The following is a 13,821-nucleotide window of genomic DNA, read 5'->3' as shown; positions in this document are numbered from 1 at the left end:
AAGTCACTGAGAAATGTACTTTCCCTGCTCAACTCCACTGCCAAACCAATGAAAAAACAAAATTTGAAGGGCCATCTGAGTTTTATAGAAGTGCAACACATGAACACATAACCTGGAGTTAATCATTTTGGCAGCAACTTTCCTTGTGTATCCAATTTCACCCTCCAGAGAAGTTACATGGGAGTAAAACAAATAGTAAGACAGCGTGTCACTGCACTTAATATTAAGAAAATAATTGACGTTATATTCTATCTAAAACTAGATTCCAAAAAACTGTAAATATCATACTTAGATTATTCCCAAAGCATATTACTGTCATCCATGTGACCATAGAAACATTTTAATGGCAACTAGAATTTAAAGGAATACAATTTTAATTCAGTTTATAAAGTATGATTTCAAATGAGAGCAGACATTTTGTCTCTTCTTAATCTGTCATCTCACACATTATGCACAGTTCTCCAGAGAATGGAATCATGAGTAAGAAAGAAGTGACAGTAACATATCTGCAATAAATGTTTAAGTATCACTTTACATTTTTACAATCCAAAATGATGGCACAAAGATAACAAATTATTCAAATTTGGTATCATGTTACTGTCTTTTAAGAATATGATGACATATTACTGTAGCTGACAACATGAGAATAATTCACTCTATGGGATGTTTTATAACTGTGGCACACAATAAGGATAATATATTATAGAGTTATAAAATTGAACTGTCCCTCCTCAATACCCACAAACGACGTGACACACCAACCATCCACTCCTCTAACACACTATCTAGGCATTAGATACATTTTGCAAGGCACGACTTTACCTGTTTGTTGTTGTACTTCGGTTGGCTGGTCTTGTAGCTGTAATCTGAGTACTGGTCTGAGCCTGTAGAGTTGTCATCCCCTCCCGTTCCTACAAAGGTGTTGGCAGCGGGCAGGTCCTGGACGGCTTGGTGCTTCTGTGAAGCTGATGGGGATTGAGCCTGCAACTGGATGGAGGGTAAGGGGGAGTTGGAGCGGTAGTGCCTGCCTATATCAGGGCTTCCTGGTGAATATGTTAAGGGCAGGTGTATCCTGGGGCTATCATTGACCCCATCAAGGTTGAACTTGAGACTCTTTTGAAGGCTGACCTCCTCCTCTTCCCCGAGTGGTTTTGGGGACTTCTGGGGTTTGCCTTTCCTTCCTCGTTTGCCTTTGGTGTTCTTTGGTGCCTGTTTGGGTGCATATAAGTCCTTTGTTTCCTTTTTGCCGGCCTGATACCCACTCTTAGTTTCTCTCTGGATGCGGTGTCGAATAAATACCACCACCAAAATCAACATAACAACACCTGCCACACCGGCAAGGCTTCCGAACAAAATGTTACTACGCTGTGCAGCAAAGCCATTGTCAGGATCACCAGCAATGTCCCTGTCCAACGGAGTATAAAGACTGTGTCCAACTAGGGCTTCCACTAAGCTGACATTTGAAATGGTTTCATTGACATAGATGTGTACCAGGGCAGTGGCATGACGTGCAGGCTTACCCCTGTCACTCACTCGTACCACTAGACGATGTAGTCCACCGTGTTTTCGGGTCATTTCTTTTGCTAGAGTGATCTCTCCACTGGAAGGGGAGATGCGAAATAATTGGTAAGGGTTTCCACCAGCAATACTGAAGACCAGCTCTGCATTAGGCCCACTGTCCAGATCTTCAGCTTCCACTACCTCAACATGGCTATCTGGGGAGGCGAGAGGTGACAAGCGCCTGAAGGAGGAATTGGAGGGCTTGGTGACCACAGGGTCGTTGTCATTTTCATCCAGTACATTGATAGTAACGCCAACATATGACGACCTGGGTGGCTCTCCTCCATCCACTGCCTTTAGACGGAAAGTGTAGCTGCTTTCTTTCTCCCTGTCAAATGAGATGCTTGAGAGAATGGTGCCCGTTCCATTTTGAACGACAAACTTCCCTCCATCAGGCTCTACAGAGAGGTGTACACGAGCATTCTCACCTTTGTCCACATCAAGGACTGTCACCATACCAACAGGACTGAGGGGAGGCATGTTTTCCAAAACTGAGAAACTGTAGCCACTAAGCATGAACTTGGGGTCATTGTCATTACGGTCGAGGACTTTTATTACAACAGTTGCTGTTCCTTTATGAACTGGTGATCCTTTGTCTGCCGCCGTGACCCGGAACTCATATCGTTCTTTATGCTCACGATCAAGTGGGCTTCGGGCTCTTACTTCACCCGTATTTGGGTCAATCTCAAACAGACCTTTGATGGATGAGTCTGCCACAATATTATACAGGAGTTCTGCATTAGTGCCACTGTCTGCATCAGAAGCTGTTACATCCAAAACCTTCTCCCCTGGTTGGTTTTCTTCAGCAAAATCTACCTCAAACAAGGTTGGGGAGAATATTGGCGAGTTATCATTCACATCAGTCACCTGCACCTTCAATGAATTTGTACTAGAGAGTGCTGGATTTCCAGAATCCACAGCCACAATCTCTACACGGTAATCCCTAACCCTTTCGTAATCAAGAGGAGTGGTGGTCTGTAGGAAGTACTTCCTCTTGTTGTCACTGGAGGAGTCACTGGCAGGACGAAGCTGGAAGGGCACATCTCCTGCAACCACACAAGTGACAACGGCATTTTCCCCCTCATCCTTATCAGACACTTGCACCAAAGCTACGGCTGTTCCCACTGGCATGTCCTCTGAAATGTTAGCCACTCCTTCACTGTGCGTCACAAGACCAATTCCACGAATCTCCACAGCTGGAGCATTGTCATTCTGGTCAGTCACCTCAATGGTCACAAATGTCTTAGAGCTTTTAGGTTGAGGACCCTTATCCTTGGCCACCACATAGAAAGACAAGCTGCTGATTTCCTCCCTGTCCAGTGGTCCTTTGACATAGATGATACCAGTGGACCGATCAATGCGTAAGAGTTTCGGCACTGGGTCTACTGCTTGGTGGAGGGTGTACTCAATTTCTCCATTAGGGCCCATGTCAGAGTCATTCGCTTTGACCTACAATAAAAGATATTTCTATAGTTAAAGGTGTGAATTATGTGCAATAATTTAGTGTTAGAATTAAAGGAAGTCAGTGAGGAAGTTTATCTACTAATAAGTGGTCAGTGAATTAATGAATAAATTAATCAATTGCAGTCTGATCACTTAAAAGCACAGCATGGGAACAGCTTTATTTATCACCCTTCCTCTCTGCCTTTGGTGGTTATGTCACTGGCCTTTTTTCTCTTTGTCCCCTTTCTTTCATCCCAGGAAACGGGATAGAGAAATTGTTCACATGAAAACATATGGTAAAATATTAAGGGCTGCTGTTTCTTTCATGACAGTCAGTGCAATTTCACAGCAGTATGCAGAGAAAATCCTACACAGAGGATCTTACTCCTACACTCTCGCATTGTGTATCTCTAACTCTATTTCTTCAAGTATAATAGCACAACAAAAGCAATAAGCAGCTTAATTACCTGTACAAGCATACTGTGCTGATACTCTAATACTTGTAATAATACTTAAAAATGCACATTAGAGCAATAGGAGTGAATTAAACTTTTGTGATATGTGATTCAGCAAGAACTAACTGTGGCCTTGGTTTCCCAAGAATTCTGCATAAGGTTAAATTTTGAACATTCAGACTTGTAACACTATTTAAAATATTTAAACCCCAACACCAGAGTAAAAATGTCTATCTTTGATTTGGATTTACACATTAGCACTGCATCTAGGGAATAAATACTGTGAAAAAATGATGCACAAGATATTTCTTTCTAAATCATCATGATAAATTAGCTCAGAATTGCTGTGTTTCTTAGCAGCTGAACATTAAAATTCCAAACAGTACATCAAGCTGCACAAAACAATTTTCGTTGCAATTTAACTTTGCACTCCAGACAGCAAAATAAGTTATTTAACATAAGAATAGCATTACAATCTTACCTGCAACACAGAGTGCCCCACTGGACTATTCTCCGAAACTTCTGCCTCATACGTGGACTTCTCAAACTTGGGAGAGTTATCATTGGCGTCGGTGACTACGACTCTGAGCAAAGCGCTGCTGTAGCGCTGAGGGTTTCCTCCATCCACTGCCTTGATGGTGAGGTCATAGGAATCCTTCAACTCGCGATCAAGGTTGCCCAGGACAATCAGCTGTGGGAGTTTCCCCCCCCTGTCATCAGCCACTTGTAAACCAAACAGGGTTGCTGCGTCTGGCCCTGCAGTCAGCGCATAGTCAGCCACCCCATTCCTGTCTGAGTCCCTGTCTGTAGCTAAGGGTATGGAGAATAGCGCCCCCATGATCGTGTTCTCGGGGACAGAGATGGTGAGCACAGAAGACGGAAATTGTGGGGTGTTGTCATTGATGTCCTGTACCTCAATGCGTCCTTCAATGAGTCGTGGGCTCTGATTTTGTATCAGATCTGTCACTGATACCTCAAATTCCAGGTAGCAGGGCTTACCCTTAGCCAGGGATCGACAGTCCCTCAGGGTCTCTCTGTCTATGGGAATCTCTGTGGTGAAAATGTCTCCTGTCTTTCCATCAACACGGAGGTAAGGGGCACCAACCTCCAGCTTGTAGAGGTGACCGGAGTCTGGCAGTCCCTGGTCTGCTGCCAGACTACCAATAAGAGTGTTGGGAGGCTGCTCCTCCTGGACCCGGTACAGGATACTGCCTTTAGCAGAGCCACAGTGCAGCACCAGGATCCAAAACAGCACTACTCGTAAATTCAGTTCCATTAGGTCATCAGAAGATCTGCCTGTAAATGACAAAGAAAAATCAGCGTCAAAATGTAGTCTCCTTTTGGAAGATACTTTTAAAGATTAAGCGATGAAACATCAACAAAACATCAACAAGTCATTAGGACCAGAGTGATACATTTAGTCAGCAGGGGAAAAACTGTTGTAATTGTATTCTTCTTCTTTCTGTTCTTTGTTCTGTTATTTTATCAATAAGTTGTACAAAAACCTACAACAGATCTGCAAGCACAATATAATTAGACAACAACAACAAAGGGAAGAGGCATTTTTTAAAAACGTAATCATAACTATATCCCAGCATGGTTTTGCTTCTGTTTCAGAGCTTCAGTAGCTTAAATTAATGTCTCAACTTTACAAATTTCATGTAGAAATGAATGTAGGAACAAGAAATTATATCTTGTGAGCTTATACCAAAACAAACTGGAGGGCCAGTGTGGATTGTTTCAGCTGCGTAATCAAATAAAAATGAAATACAAAATCTCAGAGATTCAACACAGCCTAAGAGACTCATTATTTTAGTATTACACTACTAGACATTGAGTAGTGAAGCAATGAAGCTCAAAAATAACCTATGGTATAAAAATACCATCAAAAATAAATCCTTATGAACCTGCCAAGATGTTGTGTATTGACAGAGCTAAACTGTTTGATTTATTTCATTACCAGAGAGGCCTCTAACGACAACGGCTTGTGTAGTAAGGGTCATAGAGACTGCGAGGCCATTTCTTCTCATGCAGATTATGCAACTTGGTCATTATCACCACATGCAGCTTGAAACAATGTACAATGCAAAAATTCCCATCCACGCTCTATTGCTACTGGCTAGCTCAAACACTGCAATCACTGTTTGATTTTGAACCTTTCAACTCTGTAATTACGACCCATTATTTTAGTGTCTTCTTTGATCTCTATTCCCTCCAGCTAAAGAATTCTGGCTTTTTTCATGCTGCAATGATTTTAGGCTATAATTATTTCCTCTCTCTTTCTGTGTGTGTGTGTGTGTGTGCGTGTTGTCTAGTGTTCTATTGGTAATTGAAATGGGAGCAGACACTGAGGTTAAGTATCAAGGTCCAGTGCTCTGGAAAACTGGTGGCAACATTTTACCAGCTCTGTGTGCGTGCTGCATCTGCGAGTGTCTAATCACTAATCAGGTACTGTTCAGTCCTCTGTATGTTTTCAGTGCAGACTGTTACTGCTACACTGATTAGACCAGTCCATATTAAACACTGTTTCTCAGTCACTGTCACAAGTTGGAAAAATTGAATTTTCTAAACTTTACTGAATCATGTAACTAAAATTTGCACCAGCCTATAAACATTAATATATAACATTAGTGTACTGATGTTTCCATTTTTAGTTTTAAAAGTGTTGTTTTGCTGGGGCATTACATTATGTTATACATAAAAGAATGGTTCCAATCATTTCCACACAGATTTGAATTAAAAAATACATAACAGTATAGGTCCTGCATCTAGTATCGGCCGATACTCTGAGTTCAGATATAGAAGAAAAACACGTGGGATCAGAGCAGCCTTAGTTTGTGCGGGCGTGAGAAAGATAGAAATATACAGAGTATGAGCAGGGAGTGTAATTCTGAGCTAAAATACAGTACATTCTGCGTATCCTCACATGAAAAAATGCTCCAAAGAGGAGCAAAGCAAATGTGTATTAAGCTAGACAGCAAAACACAAATATACAGAAATTCAATGAGAAATCCAATTCCTTTTGAATACATTAAAATTGAAAGTGCAGGTTATTGATGTACTAATTGCTCAGTTATTGATGTGTCGCTCTTTACATTTGCTGGGGAGCCTCTAGTAAATGTGGCGTGAACAGCGAGCATGTTTTCTGTGTTCATGTGTGCAGGGAAAAAAAAGCAGCCAGGAGTAAAAACATGATCGGAGGTTACACGCAAGGACACATTTCTTTTAACTACAATTTACACTTAACATGCAAACATCATCAGTTTTAATAAAAGTAAAGTAGTAAGTGAAGGTAATTCTACATTTAATTGTAAATGTTTCACACTACTGTCCCTGCCTATATTTAACACATGTAAAAAGGGTATGTTAAATAAAGACATTATACATTTAGATGCGGAATCACTCAAACTGACAAGAGCTATTTATTGCGTTCTGAAGAACCTAATCATACTCCTTTATAAAACTATTTCTGATATGGTAGTGAAACCCAGGGAAGAAACACAAGTCAATAATGTTATGGTTGCATGGTACGGTTCTTTATTCTGTTAAACACTTATATAATTTTTCATCTCTTTTTATTCAATATTCATTATTTAAGTTTGTACAATTATTTTTGCAAAAATGACCATTAAAGAATGAAAACCATAATTAATTTGATAATGTTTTGTTTAGCTATACACTAAATGTCCCCCTGCCATTACAGCCACTTCTAGAATGAATAGGCATGCTTTGATAGTGACATGATTGTTATGGTTGATGACACTCATGACTTAATGTCTTCCAGTTGGCATAATGCCTGTCTTCCAGATGGCACTGTGCCTGGCAGCCACAGCGAATTGGTGTTCTTTTTTCTTTGTTTACATTTATATTAAAATTCATGTTGTTCATGAAATACGAGTTTTGCCATCACTCAGTCAGAGTCTCTTATCGGTTGAATATTATTGACACCCTGCCTTTGGGTTTTTTATCTCACATTTCTCAGCTATCTCACAAATATTTTATCAAAAGCTTGACAGCATACTTTTTTTCTCTCTCTCTCCCTCATCTCAAAGCTCTCTGAGGTGGCAAAGGGGAACTTGTGCTGAGATTTTTTCACTACTGGAGGATGTGAGACTTCGTGGACTGCTACATGTCTCACCAAAGTTCACTACCTGAGCAGTAAAATGGATAAATTAGAACTGCTGAACACAACTAGGAGTGACATTTCCTGCATCTCAGCGCTTTTTCTCTGAAAAACTTGGTTATCATCTGCCATCCCAGATGGTGTGGTAGACCCACAAGACTGCACGCTGATTCAGGGAGATCGCAATACATAACTCAGCATAAAATCAAATGGAGGAAGAGGAAGAGGTTAGTTTTACACTGTGTTCAAATGTGTCATATTTGATTCCTTTTTAACTAGTCTAAAATCAAATAGTTTACTTTATTGTTTCCAGGATTAAGATTTTGGCCTCTGTAAGGACTGTATTCTTCAGTAAGAATGGCAACAAATGGGGCATATACTGCAACTGGATCAGGCAACGCAACACAAATATACACAAAGTGTATAGTGCGTAGGAAGTGTGAGGCTGAGAAATTGGTATCCTTTTGACTACTGCAACTCACCCTGATAACAAGCAAGCACTGTGGTGTTTAACAGAAAGAATCACTGCAAAAACTTTTTTTTCATTTGTGTACTGACTCCCCATTATAACTAGAAAATCGCAAGCTGATGTACTTTGTGGTAGCTACACCACAGGCAACTTAGACCTGGCAAATTCTTTGGTGACCCCTACTGCACTACAACTTGTATGAGTGTGGTAAACACTGCACTTCCTTTACGCTGAGCTATTAGGGCCCTACACAGCCTAAAGAGCTCATACTGTAATTCCCTTAAGCACTGTATGCTGCAAAAAATATCCTGCTCAAATAGATGAACCAACAAGCACATTGAGCCAAACACTTATGGAGGTGCTCTGGAGCAACAAATATTCTGAAGAAATATCTTTCCAAATAGAATCAAAGCATCTACTGTCTGAGTGAGAAGAGAACTTTAACTCAAGCACTGAAGCAGCATTCAGCACATAGGCTCATGCTGTGATCATGCAATGGCCCAGATGGTTCCAACACAGAGAAACACTGAAGGCAGCCTGTACCGCAGTATGGAAGTGGACTTTCAAAGACAGTCTCAAAACTGCCTGATGGGTCTGCCATTTGCTACATCTCCTGTGAAAATGTTTAACTTTGCAACAAAGAATGCAGTCAAGGCAAAATTGTTCAGCAATGGAGTGTAAGACCGAGAACATCACAGAGTGGGCTTGCCACTCTGCAAGAACACTTCCTGGCCAAAACCCAGCTTATTACGACCATCAGGGGTGCCAAGCCCAAGAACAAGACCGGACTACAGAGTCAGTGTTTCATGACTCATGCTCAGCACAGCCATTGGTCCACAGACTCACAAGCTGCAGGAGAAGCTCACCCAAGCATACCCTCTCACCTGCCAATGACCTCTATAGATAAGAGTGGCTCTAAGAGAAAATGGTTCTCACTCCTGCATACTGTGTCACCTACAAGTCTGTTGTCATTTAGGGTTGAGGTCACTGAAACACAGAAGTGTTGTGATTAATAAATGACTACATGACTATACTCTACACTCTACTGCTGATACTCAAAGCTCTATAAATGTGCAAAAGTTCAGGGACATATATATATATATTTATTGTTTATTTACTTGATAATATAACCCTTTAATAACTAAAGAAAGTGGATTTGATTTGTTAGAAAACAAAATATGCAAAAGAGGACAAAGCAAAGACTATGCATTTATAATCAGAACATTACAATAGTTGCAACAAGTTCAAAAACTAAAAGAGAGAAGACTTTTCAACAGCAGGTAAGGGGTTTTCTCCCTTCCTGTTCCCTCTGATCTCTCCTTTACCTCATGGATCTATCCATTCCCCCCAATGCCATTTTGAATGACAGTGAACTCCTGAATTCATCCTAGCAACTGCTGACAATCCTCTAGCCCTCCACCTCTCCCTAAAGGCTTCCTGCCCAGTGCCAGTGTGGAAGGTGAAAGACTTCACTAGCAGCTAAACATCAGTCAAACTGCAAGGTCTGATTGAGTCTCGCCTGGAGCCCTCACACATTGCACCACCCAGCTGACCCAACTGTTCAGTAGAATATCTCAACTTCTACATGTCTACAATCAACGTCCATTCTCTTGTGTCAAATTGCACGCAGTTGGCCACATTCCCAAGAGAGATACGAGTCCCTGCCTTAATGATGCCAGAGGTGCTGAACCCAGTCGCAGAATGTAGAAATATCTGTATCACCTCATCTCCTATGGTAGGACCCTGTTCGTTCAGTCTGACTCCAAAAACTGCTCCACAAATGTTTTGGTGTGTGTCTTTCACACCACAGGCAGTTGTCAAACTGTCTCCAGAAAGGTTGACATTTTATAGACGGAAGCAATGAAGAATATAAGGTTAATTGGTGCAGTCTAACAGTGTTGTGCACAAAGCATTCATATGAAATGATTCTTAATATAGTAGTCATGTGGTTAGCAAAGGAATATATGGAAAGTCTGCAACAATAGATTCTGTTCTGATATTATATCAATTACTAATGTTAATGATTATTAGGAAAAAATACAGGGTGGAAAATATATGTGTAAAATGCATATGCAATGTGCAATTTGTAATTACAGTATTATCTTAAAATGTATTAAAGAAGATTTTTAAAGTGCATGAGTGCTATCAAAATACATAAAAAAGGTATTTAAAAAATTAGCTATATAATTGTGTTGCTGAGCATGTGCCCCTGTCCTGGTTGCCATAGAGACAGACTATCTACTGACTGAGTCAACTCAGTGACTGACTGGGTGACATTTGCTCTTTAAGCTGGCCGCTCCACAGGTCCAGCAGAAATGACTCAAGCGTAGAATTAACTGAGGCATAATTACAAAATAAAAAAATATGTCAAAGGGTTAGGGTTGTGTTTGGAATAAAACTATCCAAATGTAGTAATTAAATTGCTTATTTTCTACAAATTGCTTGTTTTTTGTAGTAATAAGTGCAGGGATGATTATGATTCAGCAGCACCATCAGTCTTCTTTTCCTTCCTCTGCACTACCAGAATTTTCACCTGTTACTTGGTACAAATCAAGCTCATGAATTTCTACTGTGGGATGTGCTCCTCCCTGCTTTGCTACAGTGTGGAAAGATAACGGATGATTTAATGATTTTCTGATGTGATTTGATATATTGGCTGACTCTGCGCCTTTAGCTAGTATAACAGGTAAAATCCATTACCCTCCCACCAGCATGATTTATGATGGCTAGTATCACAGGTGTGGGTCTCCTTACAGATGATCTACCAATAGAATTTACTGCAAAATGTTACCCTGCACACTTCTAGTGACTGTAAACCCTGGCCACAGGTAATGAGAAAGCAATGGCCTTTGGTTGGAAACACTTGTTACGGGCATGGGTATTTGATTTAGCTATTCATGTAGGCTGCTCCACACAAAAACACTGATGGAGGGTCACTCCTACCACAAAACATTCCATTAAATTGCACTGAGATCAAAGAGGCTGCGTTCAGATCAGAGTGTTTAAAGGGAGATATGAACACGCTGACAGGTCATACACTTTTTATTCTTTGTTGGTGTGTGACTAAAAGCAGAGTTTAGCTAGATTTCCTTACAGGAGTATTTTACTGCTTTTGTATTATTCTGTAAAGGTTCACTCTCTCTCAGGTAGCTGTTAGAGGAGTCATATCAGAGGACCCATACAAGCCCTTTCTGTGATTTGATGTTAACTTGATGGCAAACAGTTAGGCTTCCTTCAACATTACATGACACATTGCATGTTATTGTCTGTAGATCAATGTGTATTTTCTTGACAAGTGGAAGGGAATAGATAGATAGATAGATAGATAGATAGATAGATAGATAGATAGATAGATAGCACTTGTTCACAAGAATAGCAAATTGGTCAAACTCCTATCACACAACTGCTTCATAATCAACTGACTTAGGTCATCACATTCATCAGGTTTCTGTCTCTCAGACAGTTCGTCACATACGTGCTAAAACTGGGTTACAGGCCTGTTTTGATCCGGTCCGTTCTGTCGGCCTTGCTGCCTACAGTATGTGTGGGAACTTCCGACATCACTATGTAGAGCAGACTATTAAAATGTGCCTGGTGGTCGGTGGAGTGGCGAGAAACAACACCCCAGACTCTCACTGGAGAGCAGAGGAGATTACCCGTGCGGATGCGCTGATCAAAGATTTTCTCTCTCCCTCTCCCTCTCTCTCTCTCTCTCTCTCTCCAATTATATGCACCAATCTCTCCATAGGAAAACTGACGTTTAATTATTAACATGGAAGGCTTTACGTCAAAATTATTTGCGCAGAAATCGTTACTCGTGAGTAAACAGCTCCAAATAAAGATTCACTGATAAAAGGCAATTAGTATGATGTTTGCAGCTAGTGTAAAAGAAATGGCGAGAGAGACATGATATAAATGGATCGCATTTTCTGCTTCACATAATCATAATGGTATAATAAAATGCAATTAGCCGATCGCCAGCACAGATCAGACTGAAGTGCATGCACTCATATTGTAGCTGAAGTGCAATGATATGCAGACTTAATGACTTGATGCCATTACTCATGGAGGCTAGACCTCAAGTCTACTCGGATGTGTTTTAATTGCAGTGGATCATCTTATTGCAATCACGCAGCGCATCATTATTGCGGGTGACACATCTAGACGGTTGCCTTTCTATCACCGTATCCTACATCAACCTGTAACACCGAGCAGCTGCTGTATCGGCTTGTCCATTATAAAGTGCACCGCGGGCAACTTGTTGTATTAACAGTTTATTTGGGCAACGGCCTGCGTTATCAGACATCACTTGAGACAAGTCAGGAATATTTTCGAAAGAAACTTCATTCACATCGCAACGCAAATCCTCAACAGTGCCGAGCAATCAAACCAACTTTCTTTGGATAATTCTGCAGTCATTTCAGTACCTGAGCCAGAGACTTCTCTATGAGCGCTTGTCGCGTAGCCAATCCGTCCGCAGCTGATAATGTCCACCGGTGCTCCCAGAGGCAGGTGTCTAACCCTCAAACCTCCGTCACAGCGCTGGCATCAAAATAACTTCGGCAGCCACAGAATCCGGTCACAGCATTTAGAACTTTCCGCATCAAAATTCTGGATCCTGCGTCTGTTCGTCCGTCAAGGTTTTTGAGGAGCGGATATAGCTTTCTGTCCGTGAGAATATTATAAGTTATGAGCGGTTTGTGTTCTGTTATTTTATGACAGAGCTGGAAAATGAAGAGTCTTATTCCATAAAGAGAGCCCACTGTGTGCCATTTTCAATCCTCAATAACTGATTCCTGCCAAGATATACACTCGCTGGCGCATCCCCTTTGGTCCAAGTTTCTCCAGCGCTTTCCCCCTGATATAAGTAGCCTAGAGCGCACTCCGAGGACGCACTGGATGTCTAAACGACAGCAACATGAATGTCATTTTTGCAAACGGAACAGCGAACCGGTCCTACAACAAGGAGCCCATCTGAAGCATTTTCCAGAGAGCAAGTGGTGAGATACTGTGGGTAGGTTAGTTGCTTCCCCCTCTCTCCCTCTCTCTCTCTCCTTCTCCCTCTACTCATCAGAGCGTGGGAGGAGGTGGGGCTCCCATCCACCGCAGCACACAGCAACTTCACACTCAACATCACATTATGCCTGGGCTGCCTACCAGGAAATTGTGTGATTCCTGCAGTTTAAGAAGATCTCATCAAACTGGGTCACCCCCAAAAGCAGGGGAATGCACCTTATTAAATAAGCGTGTCATGCAGTCACTGTGTGTGTGTGTGTGTGTGTGTGTGTGTGTCCCGCACTGGTTTTATTCCTGCCGAAAACGACCGGCGCCTCCGTCTGATTTAAAATGCACTGATTGTGCAACTTGTCTAAATTTGATGTAACAGGTAGCCTGCTCTGACAGTTTACTTGTTGATATGCATTCCATGTAGCAAAATGAGTGGCCTAAAATGGAAGCTGGTTGGCCACTATTTATTCATTTGGCGCCACCCTCAGGCGGTTATAATATAGGAGGGAAGTGATACAGTCCTCCACATTAGCTGGAGAAATAAGGGGAATTGAGCGTTAATGTTGATTGATGTTGGAGTAATGCGCGTTATAATGTTAGTTTCTTGCCATTTAAGACAATGACTATCAGCAATGCTGTTGGTGTGTATTGGAATAAACTAGTTATATCTGACATCATCTATTAAAACTGCAGCAGTGTAATTAAAAAAAAAAAAAAAAAAAAAAAAAACCCAATGCTTTTGCTCAGGGCTATAAATCAGCATG

At 41.2% G+C, this 13,821-nt stretch overlaps 1 protein-coding gene across 1 annotated transcript in view; it reads right to left on the bottom strand.

Annotated features, from left to right (window-relative positions):
• The window catches only part of pcdh1a (protocadherin 1a), an 83,337-nt gene extending 69,725 nt beyond the window's left edge, over positions 1-13,612 (bottom strand). Inside the window, exons 1-3 of the mRNA XM_018692232.2 lie at positions 12,478-13,612; positions 3,940-4,754; positions 823-3,009 (exon numbers count right to left, since the gene is read on the bottom strand). Of these exons, the coding sequence (XP_018547748.1) occupies positions 823-3,009; positions 3,940-4,734 (2,982 nt within the window). The 5' untranslated portion in view covers positions 4,735-4,754; positions 12,478-13,612. The remainder of the gene's footprint in view (positions 1-822; positions 3,010-3,939; positions 4,755-12,477) is intronic.
• Positions 13,613-13,821: the final 209 nt, after the last annotated feature.

The sequence above is a fragment of the Lates calcarifer genome, linkage group LG20 (genome assembly GCF_001640805.2).
Source record: "Lates calcarifer isolate ASB-BC8 linkage group LG20, TLL_Latcal_v3, whole genome shotgun sequence".
Lineage (NCBI taxonomy): Eukaryota > Metazoa > Chordata > Actinopteri > Centropomidae > Lates > Lates calcarifer.
This window is presented reverse-complemented; position numbering and strand designations above follow the sequence as displayed.